This window comes from Nilaparvata lugens, chromosome 3 (assembly GCF_014356525.2).
Source record: "Nilaparvata lugens isolate BPH chromosome 3, ASM1435652v1, whole genome shotgun sequence".
Taxonomy (NCBI): domain Eukaryota; kingdom Metazoa; phylum Arthropoda; class Insecta; order Hemiptera; family Delphacidae; genus Nilaparvata; species Nilaparvata lugens.
The window spans coordinates 96,580,956-96,603,713 of NC_052506.1; the positions used below are offsets into that span (position 1 = coordinate 96,580,956).

The following is a 22,758-nucleotide window of genomic DNA, read 5'->3' on the forward strand; positions in this document are numbered from 1 at the left end:
GATTTAACCATGGAATTAGCATACAGGTTGCTTTCTGTATACTTTTACTCACACCACACTGACTGTGCTCTGTGTAATTTCATGTATTCTTTATTTTTCAAGATAACTAACCTCAAGGAATGATCAGCCAGTTAGAAGTTTAGTTCTCTACATATTTTGAATATTGTCTTCTGACAACTCAACCCCATCTACTTGCACTGACACGTATCCATTCTATCTTATGCAGTACTTGAAACTCCCTCGTACTGGGTTACCAACATTCGCTTTCTGGCAGCTCCTCTCAATAAATTTATTCAGAAATCTTTCTTCAGAAATGATTTTTTTTTCTAGAATCGTCAATGTGATGATTTTGAAACAGAATTATTCTCTTCGTTTTTTGAGATACACAGTCAAGTGTTTCGTATCAACTTATATACAAATATGGTGATATTCATTAGTTTTTTGTCAAATAACAAATCACACAAACGTTTATTTGAAAGGAAACATGTTAATATTAGCTGCCTAAAAAACATGAATACTAATGTACATTAACTTGAGAAATTTGTGTTTCAAATAATCGAAACTCATTGATAAACTATTATCCTATACTCTGTGCTCTTCCACTCATACATTTTTTATCAAAACGTATTTATTCATTGATATACGATTATTATACCAGTACAGTACTTTAGTTAGCGTTGACATACTTATATCTGAAATTCATGAATTCAAAACGTTTTCCTCATCACTCGACATATTGTTGAAAATCACTTTAAAATTGATATTGTTATTGTGTATGCATTGTCGACTTTCAAGATATTGGATATTGTATTTTTGATGCTACTATTGGCTTGTCTGATAATACTTGTATCTCATTCAAATCCACATACTCATACAAATTTAAAAATACATTGATAATTCATACGAATGCAAAGTACATGGATAGAATAATGATATCACTTGAATTGTATATTGTGTTATTGAAGACACGAGTACCGATACATGTTTGTCTGATGTATTTCACTAATCAAATCCTTATAAATATACGATATGCCAAATAGTGCCTCAAGAGCCACTGATATTGTATTCGTGCATGGTTGGCAGTAGGACTTGTATCTAATTCAAACCCTTTTACTTATTTACAAGTGTAAAAGTGGACTACTTCAAGGGACTAATCATACTTTGATTGCGGGAACATCATCTCTCAAGTCTTCATATTCATTTACAAGAGCAAAAATACCTTGAGCTACTGATAGTGTATAATCTTATTATATTAAATCTGGAATCTTATTATATTAAAGCTGCAAATACAAAAAATTCACAGCCAATACGGCTGCTTGTCACGGAGAATAAATACATGATAACTGATAGGTATACTTGTTTTGTCATAATCATTTTGCAAAAGCAAATGTACCTTGAGCATTTTAATTGTGTATCTGCAGATGTATTTTATTTTTTGTGAATGAAGGTTTATTTGATTTGATATCAATACATGATTTGTCTGATCATAACTGTTTCCCATTATTCAAATTCTCAAGTGCAAAAGTAGTTTGAGTCGCAGTTAGTGTATTCGTACATGGTTTACAGGAACTTGAATCTCATTCAAACTCTCCTACTATTATGTGAGTTCAAAAATAATTTTAGGAATAGATGATTTCAGGGACTTGCATCTCAATCAAATGCTATAAGTGAAAGCTATTACAGATCTCATTCAAGTGAGTGCAAATTGATAAAGGTGACGTTATGGATTGCTTGCAGGACCGGTGACGGTTCCGATGGTGTCGACAAATTCGTCGCCGCCGATCGCGATGCCCGTCACGGTGCCTCATGGTCACGTGGTGCAGCAGATTGTCGACGAGAACGGCACCCTAAGACACGTCATACTCTCCCCCCAGCATCCCCCCATCGTGCCCATTCCACCTCATTTCGTAAGTACAACACTACTACACTACACTAGGTTCTCAAAATTCGTTGATACAATTTCAAATCGTTCTATACGTTTCTTGATGCAATTTTATTTCTATTTGTGTGAATATTTTATTATTTGATCATGTTAATTAGGATTCTCCAACTTTTTCAAGTACCCCTTGATAGGGAATTAAAATGCAATAACGTTTATGACTCCTTTTCATATACAAAGGAATTGAAAGTGTAGGTATTCAAACAATAAAATTTTTCTCATTTTTTTAATCCGCCGGTAGAAACCGCTGTATGAAATATTGTTGGGCTGCATCTGCGCCCTCAACAGAATCGTTTTTGGATAGGTGAAGTCTGCCACTTTCATCTAACAAAATGGAAGAGCATAAAGTTTTCTTTCAATTACCTGTATATTATATGTTGCTTTTGTTTCACTACTCATTTACTTTGTTGGCCTATTATTTAGCAATCTGCGTCTTGCATGTACAGTGTGTGACCAGTTTCAAGCTAAAGTCTCTTCTTATTGAATTTGATGGAAAATGGTATCGTGTTTAATAGAAATAATTCACATATCAATTTCAAGATCGTAAAATGGAGTAATATGTTTTCCTTAATCGAAGAACTTACACTTTAATCATACTTCTATTCTCTTAAGGTGCGTGCAGATTTACGCGCCGCGAACATGAGCAATTCACTTTTAATCAGCTGATGCCAAGCTTTTTATATCTGTATCTTACCGTTTCTGTAAAAATACAGATATAGTCAGCTGATTAAAAGTGAATTGCTCATGTTCGCGGTGCGTATATCTGTACGCACCTTTAGATACTGTGCTATGAACTAATCTATACTATGGCGATTGATTCTTATTCTTGAAAGTTTACTTGCAAAGAAAGCAAGAAGGGACAACGTAAGAAATTTTGAAAAGAATTTCTTAAATCTGTTTATTGAATGTACAATACTCCATTATTATTGACTAATATTAAGAACTGTAAAGTAATTGGAATATTTGCGACTGAAACAGTAGACCAGTAAACTGCAGTTCAGTGTCTATTGGAACAAGGGAACACGTTTCAATGGTTACATGCACTGGCTATAATAGGAGCAAGCATGCATGGGAACAATTGGTTATTTTACATAAGGACAGATTTTTGCAAATTAATTGCGTACGAGCACGATATTCTATTTTCTGTATGATTATACTCCTTTGTCGCAGACGGGTCTTTGTTCTCGGGTCGCATTTTCATTGAGGGAAAACGGAAATCGAGCGGCGGGCGAATGGCTTCATTGAGGCCCCGAATGTCTCCCCTGTGACAATCGATGTATTATAACAAGTTGTATATACACACAGTGCAAATAGCTCTATATTTACTATAATAGTAGTCGGTACACGTGTATCGACATAAACGAGCTCCATTTTCGGATTGTGTACTCAAGTTGTCCTCTGGGAAAAGTTTGCTAGCAGTTTGCACCACTAGGGATGTCCTGCTCTATTCAAATGCTGTACAGATCTCTCTTGTCAGTGCCTGAGTCCGATCAGCTCTTCACAGTTATCAGTTTTTGTAATTACACAGATTCTATTATCTGCAATAAGATAGATATAGCTGGTAATCATTGTTAGTGAAAATTTGTTTCAACTGATCTATCTTATGAGAGCTTGTGATATTTATCAATGATAAAGCAGTAGAAAATTGACAATAAATTGTTAGATTTATTCACTAACAAACAAATTTAATAAAATAATTTTTCGGTTTCATTGAACCATTTCCAGTTAGAGTGAAATACAAAAGTTTTCTGTATCCTTCAGCACAGGAAATTCTTTAGAAACTAGCATCGAGTTCATGGTGGTTAAAACTGTTCAAGTCGTGTGTTTTAAAAACTGTGGTTTTGAAGGAACTAGAGGCAAATTCTGTCAAATACCATAACTTCAAATTTCCTCAAATACTGTACAATATCTGAAGCAGTTCGATAGATTTTTTTGGAAAATGTTATTGTGTACAAATGTACAAACTTACAAACCTAGCCCAGTATATGGAAGATAACCATAACTACAAAACTGTACTTGAGTTCTGGAGAATTGTCAATAAAACATGTTAATTCATTTCAAAAACTTCAATTTCCAAATACATTAGCCTATTCCCTGACTGAATGTGATTATCCTCTCAAACCGTCAAATAGAATCTCTCCTAATTATCTACTTATTCATTGAAAAGGCAACAGGTTTTTCATATTTATTACTGAAGTGTATTGATTCCCGTCGAACCTCCTCCGTCTCTTCGTTGATTATATTTCTCCTTCCATCCCGCTTTTTCAAGAAAAGAGAAATATTGGTTTTCGCTTGCAATATAGCCTACCTTTTCAACCAACGTTTTCTAACCAATTAAGTTAATTGAAACACCATCTTGTTCTCCACAAATCCATCGTTTACACTTGCAATAATTTTCCTAGTGCTGCTTTCTCCTGGTTGGCGCGATGTTGTGGTTTCTTTCACAATAAGCTACCAGACGGTCTATGGTGTCTATCTTGTGAACCAATACCTGAGTATACAGTGAGTGGCTCCTTCTGCCAAGACAATGGACAAAGAGTGCATAGTAAACGTAGAATGCAATTAATTTGGCGCGGCTTCCGCCATTTGTCTACGATTCGCTATTCTGAACACACGCAGACCGTAACTATTGCAGTCTACCTGCTCTCCTCCAACTTGGCACGTATTATTGGTTTTTCTAATTTCTTTTCTCTATCGGGGAATGAAAATTGGATTTGGATTTTGTTACCTGCATTACAGATGCATGTAGAGACCCTTTTCCGTGATTGGCTTGTTCCCTTTCCATTCATTTCTTCGTTGTTTTAGGTTGTATTTTGAATACTAACATGGTAATCTTGCCACTCGTTTGCTCCATAGCGACTCTCTCCGATCAGTTCATGAACTTGTTTCTAATTCATATTCTGCTATTGCGAGTTGCAGTCAGCAGCGATTGAATTATTCTTATTACGAATGCTTCTTTCAACTGATTCGTACATTCGTATTGGTATGCACTAGGCTTAAAAATCACATCTCTTACCAAAGCTTTATTATATTCCGTATTGTCTAGCTCTAGAAGTTTCCCATTTGCAGTGAATAACAGTACGTGTAGGATAGAATGGTGTTCTTGGAAGTTGAGTTAATCAATCAATATAATTTCATTGTCATAACACAAAGTGTTGTAACAAACGTTACAATCATATATTTCTCTTCCAATCCAATATAGCAAGAATTTCTTGCAGTTGTCGCCTGTGTTTTCAGTTATTCCAGTGTCCACTATTGGATTTTATCGCTGACTGTTAAGATATTCTTAGATTTTTTTCTTATATGTACACCTGTGTTTTTGTACGTTTAGTTTATTTCGAATATCATACATGAGTAAAATCTATACAATTTCCTCTTTCATGTACTTAATTTTCGTAAAGGGTTTTTCTAGAATAAACGCTAAATGTTTGAAGTAGGCTACTCCTCCATTCTACTTTCAAATTAAGAATATTTTCACTTTTTTAAATAAATAATTTATATGAAGTGCAAAAGCCCGGGCCACATTATGTTCGATATTTCAGTGGTGGAATGGTGGTGGTGGGATAGATCACATAACGGACATGTGTGGTGGCTCGCACCATTCCTGGCCGTTTTCTTCACTGATGTGATCGGATCGGAGTGGGATCGGAAATCCGCGTGATTGTTTGGCCCGGGCTTAATATGGACTTGTCTTTCAATTAGTCAACCACAATCGTGAGGTATTTCAAATACCTTTGAAATCAAACAAAGGTTCACAATAGTAAAACTTTTAAAGCTCTAAAAAGATGTCTAGCTTCAAGCTGGAATTCGAAAGATTTAAAACTTTGACAGATGACTGGCATTCAAAAAGTAAAACTTGTAAAAGATTTGAAAAATGAAGTGCTCTCATAATATTGTGATGTGTGGGCGGCTAGAGCCACCTATCGGTATCTTTCGTTACTAATGTTGCATGTATGATCATAGCGAATGAGGAACACGTCATTAGAATGCTAGCGGGGCACTCCACGTAAACAGATGATGATAACAGGCTGCTCGCTGCTCGCTGTCAGTGACAGTTCACGGCAGACGTGTGTTGTTGTGGTTGAGTGCTCGTCACAATTTTTAAAACTTTTTACAATTCGGATCAAGTTATTCAAGTTTTTTATTAATTATCAACTAAAACCATCGATGGAAAATGATAAAAAGGTAAAACTTGTTCTTATTTAAAACTATATATTTCCATAGGAACTATTTATAGAGTAACTGATGAAATGTTCAAGTGCAGTAACGTATGGGTAAACAGTTGAAGAATATCTCTCAAATATTCTAACCTTGACATAGAATTGCCGCTACTATCAGGCACGAGATTCAAGATGAGAGGCCAGTGCTCTTTCTACAGAACATTGTTGGTCTTACTCGCATATACATATACAACATTCCATGTATGGGATTCATTGTATTGTAGTCGTGGGTCCTGGAGCCGTTGAAGCTATATATATAGTATCATACATTGAATCTTAAAAGGTTAATGACATGGCCTCTTGTCTTATATTTATTTTAGTTTGTTCTAATCTGATGAAAGGATTTTTTTCGTGGCATAATATTATGTTGTTGTCAGTAATGTATCTAAAGATCTGAACTAATTACATACCTTGAAAATTGCTCCAATTATTCTTTGTTTATCTGTACTTAAATAACGTATTTAAATCTTATGCTGATAAGAAAGCAAGTCTCACTTTCAACGGTACATTGAAATTGATAGAAGATTGATGAGAAATTGAAATAGCTTTATCATAAAGTGATATTCCGAATTAAACTTCCCTGGTTGTCTTGAAGTCACAGTCTCCTTTCATTTATTATACATTTTTTACATCAAATCACTTGATAGAGCAAAGCTCTAGTGATGTATGAAAAGGCAACTTAAATATTAATGGAAACAATGAAGAATGCATGAATAGATGAATGAGATCATGATACATATCAGAACATGTATGGCCTTGAATTACAGTTGAGATTTTTTCAAAAAAATCATCAATTTTATAAGGGCATATATTCCCATTTACATTTGAAAAATTATGAAATATTTTCAAATTACCACCCTTATCATTTTACTCACAACTGTAAGTAACTACAATGAATCAGTCACAAAAAAACTGTCAAGTACAGCGAGCACTGGCAGACTTCGAATTATGAAGTGGGATCAGATAGGCAGGCACGTTCTTTTGGTCAGTTAGAAGATTCAGGACTGTGCAGAACTGAACTAATTGGAGGCTGGTCATTACAGTAAGCCATTGTTAAACTCTCAGCTCAATATCATAGGTCCACTCGATTTGCACAAACTTTTAGCTAGCGTTGCGTGGAATATGAACTAATTTTATTTTAATGTATTATGAATTATATATTGTATTTTAGACAAATTCATAAGTCAAAATTATATACTCAAAATTTGTATTGAAATGGTCCACCTTAGCACACCAGTTTTGAATCTGCATACCATCGCATGAATGACGTCAACAATTTTCCGTTTTCTACTTTTCTATTTTGTGATCTGTAGTTGAAAGATGTATATTATCCATGCAGTAGCCTAAAGTAACTTAATTGATTGAGAAGTTGATTGTAAACCCAACATGGTTTTCCACTTGTTATCGGTTGTTTCCAATTGAAAAGGCCTAATATCTATTAACCTTCCGGTAGTCGCGCCCTACAACATCCAATTTTCCAAGTGTTATGTACTCTGTTTACTATCAAAACATATTAATTAATTGTGTAATATTACTTATTCCATCTTCTTGGATTATTTTAGGCCTATGAACATTTGTATGATTACCATTTCATAGCCCAATAAGGTACATCAAGCAAAGCCATCAATTCTGTGTTATTGGTTCGTTTACAGTACCCGTATACAGTCTATCCCTATCTTATGCACAATGCGACTCATGCACTGTCGCGACTAAATGGCACCTAAAGACTGAACCATTGCTCGGTTGATACTGCAACTCAGTGGAGTGATGGGGGAAAAGTTTTGGAATGCATAGGTGACTCATTCACTGACACCACCCCATTCAATAGTTTTGTGCAGCAAAAAAAAAAAAAAAAACAACTGACACTGTTGTACTTTTGCAACAGCGCGACTGCCGGATGGTTAATTCTATTAATTATTTTTGTTGGAAAGATGATTATGAAAGATGCAGCATCAGTGCTGAAGAACCATTTTAAGACCTCATGAAAGAAATCTGTTGAATATGTTTTCGACAGCCTTGATTTGATTCCACTATCATTCTCATCTACTAATCATATATGCCTACTCATGCTAAACCTAAAATTCTCATGAAATAAGTTGTTTCTCATAATAAATCGAATTTGAGTGTTACTATAGTAAAATTAGGCATTTGATTATCTTATATATGGTAACTGGTTTAAGATATCACATAGTATAAGGTAAGGTATCTCACGCTCACCTAATTGGTTCGACATTTTCTACGACCTAATGCGGAAATTTACCAATATACAATTATATTTTCCTACAGTTACGTTGAAAAGTGGCCATTGCTGCACTGATTACAGAACGCAAAGAATCACTTTTCCGCTCTAGTGCGGGAAAAATTTTTCTGCACTCCAGATTTGCAACATGGCAACGCAAAATACTTAGTAGGTTATATGGAGCAACAGTGCAGCAAAATCAAAATGAAGTTGGTAACAGTGACTGCTGTGGCTGCTATAGTGAGCAGAGGTGCAACCAAGCACAACGCGCTAATTATTATTCATTATATATTATAACCAAGGACAACGAGGACTTTAGGATTTTAGGATTAAGGTTTTTATCAATAATAAAATTACACAGAAAAACATTTGATGCATTTCAGGCAATTTTACCCATAATTACCCACTTTTCATATTCAATGGTAACTGTAGGAAAAACTTAATGTGAAATACGTGCGCAAAGTTCTTCTGCTGCACTCAAGAAACCATTCCGCCCTCGCCTACGGCTCGGGCGTAAACGTTTCTTTTGGTACAGCAAACTGTCACTTTGCGCACTAGTTGCACAAATAACTATTATATATCTATTTTACAATATACAATTCCATTCACCTTATAATGACATGACTTGCAAGTAAAGCAGACAAAAATGTAATAATGTATTATTGTGAACAAATTACAACCTAAATGGTGTTAATTTTCTTTTCAATTGAAATTCAATACAGCACTGTGATGGTGTCCCCTATTAATAGCAATCTGTATTGGCTGATTTATGTATTTTATGTTTTATTGTGTTTTGTTGACAGGGACCTGGTCCAGCGAGTGGATCGAATCAGCCACATCAGCCGTTCTTCGCGCCTCAAGGCCTCCCCCCCGGCTACCCTCCCTTTGGGCACGGCGCTCCCCTCCAACCAGGCCTACTAAGTCATGTCCATCCCAATCAACAAGGTCAGTGTCCTTGTTGAAAAAAAAAACAAAACTAATTCTCTACGTTTATATTCAGTAATATTAGGAAGAAAATCACATGAAATATTTTATTTTATTCATATAAGGATTTCAATAGAATTTTATTGATAGGTAATTATTTTTCAATGTATGAATGTATGAGGAAAAGGTTTATTCATATCCTATACTATTAAACGAGCAATTTCTGTTTATATGTTTAGATGTTTATTATATATCTGTATGTGACCGGATCTCGAAAACGGCTTAAACGATTCTCACGAAATTTGGAACAAAGTAGGTTTATGATATGAAAATTCGATAGCTCTAGGTCTCAACCCTGGGATAACTCGCTAAAGGACATTAAAAGAATAAATACGTCCTTGGAAAAACAGCTGGAAATTTTGTCGTCTGTCGATACCGTAATGGAAGTGAGTGAACGAGTGCATGTGTGGGATCATTCAGCTGATCTCACGAGAAGGAAAATTCAGCAATAACTTAAAATTATTTTCGTTTATTTCTCTTTTTTTAGAAAACATGTTTACTTCAGAAAGTCCAAAAAAGTAACTAGATGCTGTCAGTTTAGAATAGTACATAGTATATTAACAAATATTGTAGCAAACATAGTATATCATTCTAAATCGAATTTATAGTAAATTTATTTGTAATTGATGATTTGTTTGTTTTTTAAAGTGTGAATAAATTGTTATTTTGATGAGTGATAGTACCTTAACCTAGATTTTGATTTGGAATGTAGTATACATTTGAAAAGGGACAGTTTTGGGCATAAGCCTGTTGTGCCTCCTCATATAACTGTAAAAATAATTGTACGACTGAGAAAATGGATAAATACATAAATAAATAAATCCAATCTTTCGTTACAAATTTTCTATGTTTTAATACTCCAGCGCGAAGCTCGGTCCCCCGATATTAAATAAAATATTAAGAACTTAAGTTTAATACTACATAAGGATAGTGAATTTTTCATGTATCCTCATCATGCTGTTCGATTCTCAAGAGTTCAGGGAAACCACCTTCCAAAAACACGATGAAAGTTTTGTTTTGAGTATCTTGTCGTTAGCTGAAGTAACTCAAAGATTTAGAGAGAAATATTGACTCAATTTTCAATATTTAGAATATTGATCTACAGTTATTGCATTTATTGTACCTGTTACATTACTTGCATTTTGGTTGAGTTCAATATCCTTGATGACCATAATACAAGGTAAAAGACAATTACTGCCAATATTTTCAATTTCAATCGTTCCATTCTCAAGTTTTCAAGCTTAAAGTTTTGAAGATCAAACATTTAAACACAATTAAAGTTCTTTAGTGATTTGATCTGAGGTATCTACTTTTGTTGCTAGAACTCCCAACATGATTTACAATTCCTATTAATTATGTGCAGAATAATCCCAGTCGAAAATAAAAAGTAATTTCTAATTTTTATCAATCTTGTTTTGAAAAGTGTGACTTTCATTTTCATGCAGTCTCAGAAAAAATAATTTGGGCTCTGTTCCTTGTTTATTTCAAATCGTACTATGTGCTAATTTGAATGTGCAATTTTTTTTTGAAATTATTTTCAAAGTTAAATAATCTTTGAAAACTCTGGAAAAATATCTTTATTTTAGTAAATTTTCAAAACTTGAAGTCACGCTTAAGATCTAAGGATCTTTAGCATTAAAAGTATTTTATGTTTTTGTTGTTGGTGCATTATTATATTGTTTTCTATCTAATTTCCAATTTTTATTGTTTGCAGGCCACTCGCCACCTCCAGCGCACAATTTCCATAAGGATGAACGCACTCAGAGACAGTACAATAAATTAAGAAAAAAATTAGAACAAAAAAATGTTAGAGGAGTTACACCACCATCGCCTAGGAAAGGTAAGATCTCAGTCCAATCGTATCTTTGTATATCAGAATCAGAATTATCCTGTAAATCCTCATTCTGAATTTTCTTTTTCCAATAAGCACAGTTTCATAAATCAGTCCACAAAGAAAAACATACTACATTGAACACCTTCAGGCTCTAAAGAATTTCAATAAATAAGTGGATGTATCCAATGTGATGTGTTGCAATTATTGATAACAACTTAAATATGGAATTAGATAAATGTAATATGAATGAGTCTGATGGAGGGTTACACCAATCCAGGAATAAACTTAACCTTGGTTGGTTTATGCCAAAACAGTCTCGATAATAGTCTTAATATGATTATCTTTCAGTTCAAAACTGAATAGAATAAAATTGATTCTTTCGATTCATAGGCTATAATCCTACTGTTCAAATATTTTATTTTTTCCAACTGAGCGCATCATTCTCTACTCTTCCAAGTATAGTTTAGATAATTTTCCATACAGACTTAATTTATTTGGAATACTTTTATAAAAACTATCGAGAGAATATATAGAAAAATATATCACTTGAATTTAGCCAATTATATTATATATTACAATTATTGCTATCACATTGCCATAAGTTCCTTGAGTCTTTTGTTCAGTGTAAAAAGCCGCTTGCTTTGTGTATTAACTTGTAAAACAAAGTGACCTTTAACAAACCTTATAATTTTCACAATGCTTTCATAGTTCCTACCTATGAGACCAGCATTTTACCAAGCAGTTATTCGATAAGTAAACATAATAAAATTGTCAACTTACTTGTTTGATTTAATTTCTTAAGACTCAGACTTTTGGACCTAGTAGTAAAAATGCCGTTGAATCTCTCCACCTTTATTCTAACTTTATCGCTAAATCTTAGCCCGATCAAGATAGATAGATAAATTTGCAATGGAGTCTTTTTATTTACACTTTACAATTTCAAAAGTGATGCAATGTGGGCAAAATTGAGGCAATAAGAGCCCCCTCTACCACTTAACCCACTAATCAAAATATAAGAAGATAAATTAAATTGCACGTACAAAACCGCCACCCTTTATTTTGGAGTAAAGAGCATAAAAATTTATTCAATATTACCGATGAGAAAAAATATCATAAGAAGATATCCCATGGTATAGGTAGTTTATGTCTCAAATTTCAAGCCGAATTTTGTTGACTGAATCCGATAATTGTCGACTACTGTCTATTATTACTGTTTTGTCCGGGTGAGGGTTGTAAGAACGGCACATAGAAGCGTCACATAGCTTCACGGGAAAGAAGTATTAGGATTATCAGGTCGAGTTAACATTGAAAATTGTTTGCTTTTCTATTCGTTTTCTTTAGGCTTGCTACCTACTTTTTTCAGTTATTTTGTTTTTTGTATTGTTATTCTCTATTTATAATGTTTGTTTCAAACTATTTTTTTCATTTTTTCTTTCTTATTGATTTAGTTTCTGTTTGTATAAAAAATAAATTGTTTATACTATAAACAATTTATTGTCAATGAGGCTTGTTTCGGCATAAAACTGTAAGCCTCTATATGTAGTAATTTTTCTATTGGTGTAAATTAATAAATAAAATAGGAACATAAACGGCCATGGGATATTCTTGTGCTATCTTTTCTCTATGATATTACTGACTCATTATTTCTCGAAAGTCTTAATATGAATGAGGAATAGGAAATAATTGAGTTGCGATTTTTAGAATTTGCAAATGGAGTGCGGTCGAGAAAGAGCATAGGAGGAGGCAGCGTGGGAACGTCGGAGGACGGAGATGGAGAAGAGAGTAGCAGTGTGCAAGACGAGGATGACGACACGTCTCTGGCTCTGCTCACTGAGATCCTCAACTCCATCAAGCCACCAGAAGTCAGTGCAATGCAAATGTCACCTATTCAGATTATTATTATGTGCTTCCGCTACTACTGGTTAATCACTTCCACATTTCCTTCTTGTTTCCGCTCTGCAATTTCTGACATAGCATTCAGAATACAGTATTCTAGTTCAACTCTTAACAAACAATGCAAATTATAGTGTAATATTCTGCAAAAAATATCTGAATTCGTGGGTTGATGTAGATAAAGTTGATTATTGTAATACTATACTTGATAATTATTATTATATCTATCAAACAGGATGATCTATATTTTATCGCTTCCGCTTCTATTTTTGATTATCCTAATATTATTAACTTCCTTGTGTTCATTGAGAACACTCTTTACAACAATATCCGATTGGCTACTAGCTCACGTATCTTCTCAATTATTTTTTTGTTGATACTATTTGCACTTTCTTCTTAATTAGATTTGTTGATATCATTTGCTTTCCTAGGCAATAGCTTGTTATTAACAGAATTAGACGCTACTCATCTTACTCTTAAGCTCAACTCACACTTACGCGACTCAGGCCGAGAAGAGACTCGACTCTAGTCGAGAGCATGTGTTTTCAAATGGTGACGTCGCGGAGACTAGAATCGACTGGTCTGAGTGTCACCATTTGGAAACACATGCTTTCGACTAGAGTCGAGCCTCTTCTCGGCCTGAGTCGCGTAAGTGTGAGTTGAGCCTTATTTATTGTGCTCATGAATAACTGTAGAATATTGAAGACATATTCTATATGGTGATGTAGATTCACATATGATCATATTTCAATCTCCGTAAAATCATGCCATAGAATTATGTTACTTGGTTGCTATGTTTTTCAATGAAAAATATTGAATATCTTTGTTATATTGTAACTCTTGTGTTCTATTGTAAAAAACTGATTGAATGTTTATCTCCGTAAAGTAATGCATTGTGAATTATTTGAATGCCAACGATTGGGATGCATTGTTTCCACGTTATTAATGCATTTGCAATGCATCAAACCAAGTCGTTTCACGACGAGTTTGAATTTCAATCAACGCCTGGCAGATAGAGTCGATCAACTTACCGGCTTATTTTCAAGCACTTGACAGATTTATTTCAAGACTACTTTTATTTCATTTGTGATCCGTCTTTTTGTGTCTGAGGAATCTCTCTCAAGACGAATGGAATTTCTCTTTGATAAGTTTTATCAGAATTAAATTTCTCTTGATAAGTTAACCTAAAATTGCATTAGTTCTCTATAACTACAAAAGATTCTCCAAGAAGAAGCAATTGCTGTACCATTCATTAAGTTTGCTTCAAATTCTCTACATAAAATCTTTGTACATTTTTAAATTATGACTGCTTGTTCATTCTTCGAATTTGAATATTTTATAAATTACTATTGATTGTGGATTGAAAGACATTTTACTTGGAAAAATCTGGTGTGGCGCACTCACACAACTTTCCTTGCCGTTATGAAAAATGATCACCTGACGCTAGTGTTCCCGCGCATCTCAAGTATACTATTCAAAGATTTGAGCCAGCTGGTGACAGGAAAATAACGCTGGAGACACACGAGATCTGCTATCTCTTCATAGTGAATCATTTAATAGAATCAACAGTTGCCAACAGTTTGCAATTGGATAATCACATTTTCTCGAATTTCGAGCTTATTTTCAATTTTAGGTGAAAATGTTACTGAACATTAATTGTAGAGATTCTCATGCTCAATCTTTTCCACTCGAAATTTTCCGTTTAAATTGTATCTGAAGCCTGATAATTGAGAATCTAAAATCAAACTTTGCATAGATGGGGCGGAGCTCCTGAAATTTTTATAGATATGGGACTTGTGGCAGTTGATAGAGCTTATCGATGACTATTTCAGTTATAACTTTAATCAAAATCGTTGGAGCCGTTTTCGAGAAAAACGCGAAAAACCCTGTTTTTGACAATATTTTCGCCATTTTAGCCGCCATCTTTAATCGCATTTGATCGAATTGTTCGTGTCGGATCCTTGTATTGTAAGGACCCTACGTTCCAAATTTTAAGTCATTCCGTTAATTGGGAGATGAGATATCGTGTACACAGACGCACATACACTCATATACACACACACACACACACACACACACATACAGACCAATACCCAAAAACCACTTTTTTGGACTCAGGGGACCTTGAAACGTATATAAATTTAGAAATTGGGGTACCTTAATTTTTTTCGGAAAGCAATACTTTCCTTACCTATGGTAATAGGGCAAGGAAAGTAAAAATAGTTGATTTCAAAATGCACAATTGTTTCAGATTGTCGAAGTAACATCTCGTAGTGTATTATTGCAATGGTGGCCTCCAGACTGTAAATCTAGTCCTGAACTGGATATAACGGAATCCGATCTTCGGTATGAGGTTCTACTAAGTGATAAAGGAAAGGAAGGAAAATACAAGCCAATCTATGGGGGTGCTGCTAGGTCTTGCAGGTAACAAGTTATAATATTCGTAAGACATAGCATATTCTGGAAGCAACAAAAATAACTTTTTCCTACAGTTACGTTGAAAAGTGGCCATTGCTGCACTGATTACAGAACGCAAAGAATCACTTTTCCGCTCTAGTGCGGGTAAAATTTTTCTGCACTCCAGATTTGCAACATGGCAACGCAAAATACTTAGTAGGTTATATGGAGCAACAGTGCAGCAAAATCAAAATGAAGTTGGTAACAGTGACTGCTGTGGCTGCTATAGTGAGCAGAGGTGCAACCAAGCACAACGCGCTAATTATTATTCATTATATATTATAACCAAGGACAACGAGGACTTTAGGATTTTAGGATTAAGGTTTTTATCAATAATAAAATTACACAGAAAAACATTTGATGCATTTCAGGCAATTTTACCCATAATTACCCACTTTTCATATTCAATGGTAACTGTAGGAAAAATTAAATGTGAAATACGTGCGCAAAGTTCCTCTGCTGCACTCAAGAAGCCATTCCGCCCTCGCCTACGGCTCGGGCGTAAACGTTTCTTTCGGTGCAGCAAACTGTCACTTTGCGCACTAGTTGCACAAATAACTAATTTTATTCTATATTATAAAAGGTAAATTGGTTAGCTTTGGAATATCATGATCATGGAAGTATTTTGACGTTATCGACTCTATTGAATTCTCTTAAGTGTGTTAAAATTGTTATCAAATATTTCATTTTGGTCGAGCTATGCAACCAGAGATGGCAACTTTAAATTTATTTTTATTCTGCTTGATTTTGAAAGTATTATTTGATTGTCAAAAAATCATTTTATGGGAGACAGTTTGATAAACACATTATATGCAGAGTGATATTAGTTTCAATTTTTCAAAACAATTTAAAACACTATACCGATTCCATATCTGACCACTGTTCAAAATGTTCAAGGGCCCATTACCCATTTTATTTTTTAAATATTTTTAACCAACTCTTATTAAAGATTTGATTCCGTATTAAACTCTTATAACACTATCAAATTATAAAATAAAAGATGCCCTATTACACAATCAAAGTTATGTAAAATAGTTGATCGTGTAATGAGCGTGTTAGAGAGACTCATGCCCAGTTTCACCAAGCTCGGCCTCGGCAAATAAATTTGAACATGGTCAAACTGGGAACGCTCAATGTGTGTGCATTGGATTTATAGATAGAAGCTGTCATCTTAGAAATCATATTTTCCAGTGCTCTCGTTGTAAATCGAAGCGATTTGATCATGTTCAAATGTCCTGAACGACCTTGGGTGAAACTGGACATCGGAGAGTTTATGTGTACTGAAGATATTAGATGGCAGATTCTAATTCTGGAATGTTGTACTTGGAATATCTATGAATGAAGTAAAAATAATTCATTAACAATGCATGCCAGTTGCAGTAGCCCGGTTTGGTGTAAGTTTATTTTCTTGTGAAATTTGAATATTTTTCAAAGTTTTGGTATCATTTTTGTTTTATGATTTTGTCTTACTAAATTGATTTTAAAAATTCGAAATGATTGGTTTTACGTTCTTTGAAAGGAAATCATCAGTGAAGTATTCAATCTCAAAAGATGGCTTTCGAATTTAAATTCAAATTTTATTTATTCCAATTCACAATATTTACAATCACAAGCAATAAGATAACATAAACACACAGTTCAACAAGATGAAGAATAATGAATAAAATGTATAAGTATTAAGTAATAACTATATACAATGATAGACAATAGTAATAGACAAATATAGACAATGAAGATTGAATACCGGTATGTTTTATCAGGTCTTTGGCTCTGAATTTCAGATCGAAGAAGTATTGGCGTAATGACTGTTGATACATCTCATATCTGCAATGTATGTAGCTGTCAATAAACGAATGGATGAATATTTTCAAATGCAAATTAATTTGAAGTAAAAGTGAATTAATTACATGCAAATGATTGAAATAAATATTTAATTACAATATGAATGATTATATTCAATTCAATTCAATTCAATTCAAATCAAATTTATTTCCTCCACAAAATTCAACAATTACAAAATTTAGGATAATGTACCTTAATCTAGTTTACTTACATTCTATCAACAAAATAAAGGTACAAGAGGTGGAAATGAAACCACTGGCATAAGTGAAAATCACTTGTTCGCCAGTAGGAGTAGCATATTGTCAAACTTCGATCATCCACATCTAATTAAAACAAAAAAAAAGATGTATACAAAATAACATAAATAAATTACAACTTATATTCTAAGAGAATTAATCAAGCTATGTATCGAGACTCTTAATTTAGCAGAATAGTAGTACAATTACAATGGATGTAAATTAAATTATCTACACAATATACAAATCAAAATAATGACTCTCAGTATCCATTTCTTAATATTCCTTGGTACACTTTTGGAAGGTAGTTCTATGATAAGCCCGGGTGGAATAGAATTTATTAGTTTTGGAGCTATATAAATTAATTGCTTACGAATAAGTGTTAGGTTTGAAACATATGATGCGAATTTGTACAAATTATACCTAGTCCTATGATTTTCATTATTTAATTGCATAAAATTAAAATTGTATCTACAAAAATATTTAATCACGCTCAAAACATACATTTGTCTTACTGTCATGACTCTAATATCCTTGAAAGCACTCATTGAGGGATAAATGGTTGGTTTATTCAATATTGTTTTTATTATCATTTTTTGCACTCTAAATAAAGGAGCTACATGCGTATCGAACGTACCTCCCCAAACCACCAAACCATATTGTAGCAATGATTGCACCAGAGCGAAATACACCATTCTCAGCATTGGTAGCCGAAGGATCGATCTTAGTTTGTAAAATTTTTAAGATACAAACCTCAATCTATCACAAAGGTAATCTATGTGTTTCTTCCATTTAAATCCCTGCTCAATTATAACACCCAAATAATAAAATATTATAACATTATAAAAAATAAAATATTAATAACCAATTTGGTTTTGTAGAGTGCAAGACCTGAGGCCGGGCACAGAGTACTCGGTGTGCGTGACAGCGTACCTGGGCGTGGTGTCAGGCAAGAAGAGTGAGGCGACGGTGTTGCGCACGCCGACCTGCGCACCCGACACTCCGCAAGCGCCCAAGCTGCTCAACCGCACGAGGTTTGTGATGCAGCTCAAGTGGACCGCGGCGCCGGACAACGGCGCGCCCATCACCCGCTACGTGCTTGAGTGTGATGAGGGCAAGGGTGTCTGGAAGGAGTGCTACAGCGGCAAAGGGAGACAGTACACCATCTCCAAATTGCAGCCAGCCACCAATTACAAGTTCCGGTTGTACGCAGTCAACGATGCCGGCCAGAGCGCCTATTCGGAGGTGAGCTCGTTCTGGACGGCGGGTAGCCCGCCCCCGCAGCCTTCCGCCCCCGCCCTCATCGACGCCCACGTCCAGAGCCTCGTGCTCGGCTGGGAGCGCCGCCCCACAGACGACGAGTTCACCCTGCAGATGGAGGACCGCGACTCTGGTCACGGCTTCCTCGCCTGCTACTCCGGCAAGGACACCAAGCACGTCTGCACCAACCTGCACAGGCACACCTTCTACAAATTCAGGGTAAGTGTAAACTACTTCTCTATACAATCTTTGAAATCGCCAAGTATATTCACAATCAACATCCATTTCATGATTTGCGTTTTCAAGAAGAATTAAAATAAGAAATGAATGCTACGTAATTATTATGTTTTGATTGAAGTTTGTTGACATTCGAGACCACTTGTTGACACTTGTCTGGCGAAATGCTTAATGCTTGAACTCTCAAGCCCATCAAATTAGTAGTTGAACTACATTATGTGTCACTGAAATTACATTATAGAAATTTTCACTCCACAATCAACGTTTTGTAAAATTAAAAGTTTTCGAGAACATTGTGCAGGAATTGCGTTAAACCCATATACAATGTAGAAGAAATGTTAACGTGAGCACATATAGATTTTCTTCACAGGGTAAACTTATTCGATGGTATTGTCTCTATCAACATGGTACAGTAAAAGGACCTTATTATTATAATAATAATTAGTCTCTTTGCTATATTCTTACCATGCTTCTCATTTTATTATTTAAAATTTTACCATATTCTTAGTATCCTGCTTATTTTGTTATTAATGTATTCAAATTATCAACCTCCAGCATTATTGATCAGATACATTCAAGGCCCTAGTTGTATCAAATTTAACTTATTCTAGAACAAGATACGCCATAGTGGAGTATGTCGATTTTCACACAGAAATCGCTAAACATGTAGAAGACACATTATAAGAAATTTCTGAAACTAACTGTAATTGTAATTTATTTAATATTTCCTGTAATTTATGTTTTAGTTTTTTTTGGGAAATAAACATTTATTTAAATGAGATCAGACTGCTTATAGTCTTTATAAACTTCATACATTCACAATAGTTATTTGTGCAACTAGTGCGCAAAGTGACAGTTTGCTGCACCGAAAGAAACGTTTACGCCCGAGCCGTAGGCGAGGGCGGAATGGTTTCTTGAGTGCAGCAGAGGAACTTTGCGCACGTATTTCACATTAAGTTTTTCCTACAGTTACCATTGAATATGAAAAGTGGGTAATTATGGGTAAAATTGCCTGAAATGCATCAAATGTTTTTCTGTGTAATTTTATTATTGATAAAAACCTTAATCCTAAAATCCTAAAGTCCTCGTTGTCCTTGGTTATAATATATAATGAATAATAATTAGCGCGTTGTGCTTCATTGCACCTCTGCTCACTATAGCAGCCACAGCAGTCACTGTTACCAACTTCATTTTGATTTTGCTGCACTGTTGCTCCATATAGGCCTAACCTACTAAGTATTTTGCGTTGCCATGTTGCAAATCTGGAGTGCAGAAAAAATTTTTCCCGCACTAGAGCGGAAAAGTGATTCTTTGCGTTCTGTAATCAGTGCGGCAATGGCCACTTTCCAACGTAACTGTAGGAAAAAGTATTATATAGCATAATACCAGTACTACAGTAATGCACTGAACGCACAAGTTTTATTCATTTTTCAATTGAACAAGAAGTGATGATATTTTCCAATCTATCAAGTTAAATAAACCTCATCTTCTGAGTACAGGGTGTACCGTGATACAGTTATTACGTAATTGTTACAAAAGCACATCACTGTACTGTTTAGAAGTGAAACTTGACATCAAATTATTAATGATCGGCAGTTCTAGGAGGGTGGAAATTCAAATAAAATAATTAAGATTTTTGTATTTTTCTGTTCCAGCTAAGGGCGCAAAACACAGAAGGATCCTCACAATGGTCGGAAGAAGTGGGCTACAGGACTCTACCAGCTCGGCCTTGCCCTCCTTGTAAACTGGGTGTCAAAGGAAAAGTTCACGCTCACTCCTTCAAGGTCAAATGGGAAGCGCCCTCGGATCATGGTGGCGCTGATATCACCTCCTACACCCTTCAAGTCAGGAAAAACGGAGGTAATTCCAATCATATTTTCATACAGACTTGTAGGGGATTCCTTAAAATACAGACTTTTAAGGGATTTTCATTGACACACGAACAAGCCTAATAGGCCTATTTGGGCAATTATTATTTCATGAATTGGGTATAGAATCATTGCTAAGCAGTGCAATTGTACTCAGATGTTAATTATACATCCTAAAACAATTTATATCAATATTTATAGTTACCAATCTTTATTATTTCTTATACAAATGATAAGATTTATTACTATTATATTATAATTGTTACTAGAAACTGTGAACGATGGTATTTCGGTTTCAGGTTCTTGAACCAGGTATGTAATTGTCCCACGTATCTTGCAGGAGATTAGTTTTATTGTATTTATTTTCTCTTTTTGAAAGATTAACTGTCATGATGGCCTCAAGACGTCACAATAATTAATTGGATATCACTTTATCATATAATATGTAGTATTCTTAAGTTTTGTTTTTTTTCAAGCTTTTGCGATTTTTGTAAATTACTGTAATACTTTCTTTATACATTATAAAAATTGAATTGTATATAAAGTACTTGAAGCAGAATAAGTAAACTGCAACTCACTGCCAACACACAAGGTTTCTTATGTTGGCAGTGCCAAATATTACATTGATAATATTGTTGTACTCAAGTTAAAATCAATGTCTATTTGTATTGTATACTCTTGTGATTAATATTGTACAAATATGTATTTGTAATTTTGGCAATAAATTCAATTCAAATTCAAATTCAAATTCAATTATTACATAAACTTATATCACTCCAAATGTAATGATGTCTTAAGTTTTATTTTGCAATGTTTTTATGTTTACTGCAAGTATTATTGTGCCCTGTTTAAAATGTTACAATGATGTATAATTTTGAAGAAATGATCTCAATTCAATTCCTTAAGACTGTGCAAAGGCTAAAAATAAACTTTCTACTGGTGATATTTTTCAAAGTTTTTCGGTTTGTATATCATCAAGCTATCAAAATGAAAAAGTTTTCTCAGAAAAACATTTTTTCCGATCAATACTACAACTTTTAGTTGAGTTATTTTTGGTCATCTTTGGTAAATCGAATATCTTTCTCAAAAATCGATTTTTTCAGAAAATTTTTGTTTCACTAGATCAACAATACTATGAAGAATCTATCCTCTAAATCTCATGGATTTATGTTCTGTCCCAAAAATTTAAACTTTAGGCGCTCATATCTCAAAAAGTAATGATCGGAAAAATGTTTTTCTGAGAAAACTTTTTCATTTTGATAGCTTAATGATATACAAACCGAAGAACTTTGAAAAATATCACCAGTATAAATTTTATTTTCAGCCTTTGCACATCCTTAAAATACAGACTTTTAGAGGATTCCTTAAAATAGATTATTTTATAGACCTATTTCCATAAATGTACCATCTATTTCTTTACAAAATAGAGGAGAGCATACTAGGAGAAGCGAAGAGCTTCGAAAAAGACTCCGTCCAACTAGATTTTTCATTTGATTAAGTCACCCCTCATCCACCGTTGAACCACCACCCTTTCAGATTGCAACACTCCTTTTTATCCTTCACCTCTTCCTTCAATTCAATTCAATTTCATTTATTGTCAATTAGAATATTCAAAACATATTACAAACTCTTTATAATATGACATATCATCTATATATATATAAAAGCGAAATGGCACTCACTCACTGACTGACTGACTGACTCACTCACTCACTCACTCGCATAACTAAAAATCTACCGGACCAAAAA

At 34.3% G+C, this 22,758-nt stretch overlaps 1 protein-coding gene across 4 annotated transcripts in view; it reads left to right on the plus strand.

Annotated features, from left to right (window-relative positions):
* Positions 1 to 22,758, plus strand: part of LOC111047337 (fibronectin type-III domain-containing protein 3a) — a 172,505-nt gene that overhangs the window by 127,279 nt on the left and 22,468 nt on the right. For 3 of the 4 annotated variants that reach the window (XM_022333069.2, XM_039425190.1, XM_022333071.2), the window contains 7 exons: positions 1,738 to 1,907; positions 9,202 to 9,343; positions 11,097 to 11,222; positions 12,918 to 13,078; positions 15,361 to 15,533; positions 18,526 to 19,123; positions 20,797 to 21,001. In XM_022333069.2, coding sequence (XP_022188761.2) covers positions 1,738 to 1,907; positions 9,202 to 9,343; positions 11,097 to 11,222; positions 12,918 to 13,078; positions 15,361 to 15,533; positions 18,526 to 19,123; positions 20,797 to 21,001 — 1,575 coding nt within the window. Of the gene's footprint in view, positions 1 to 1,737; positions 1,908 to 5,947; positions 6,125 to 9,201; positions 9,344 to 11,096; positions 11,223 to 12,917; positions 13,079 to 15,360; positions 15,534 to 18,525; positions 19,124 to 20,796; positions 21,002 to 22,758 lie in introns of those variants that run through there. The other variant, XM_022333072.2, reaches the window with a different exon arrangement.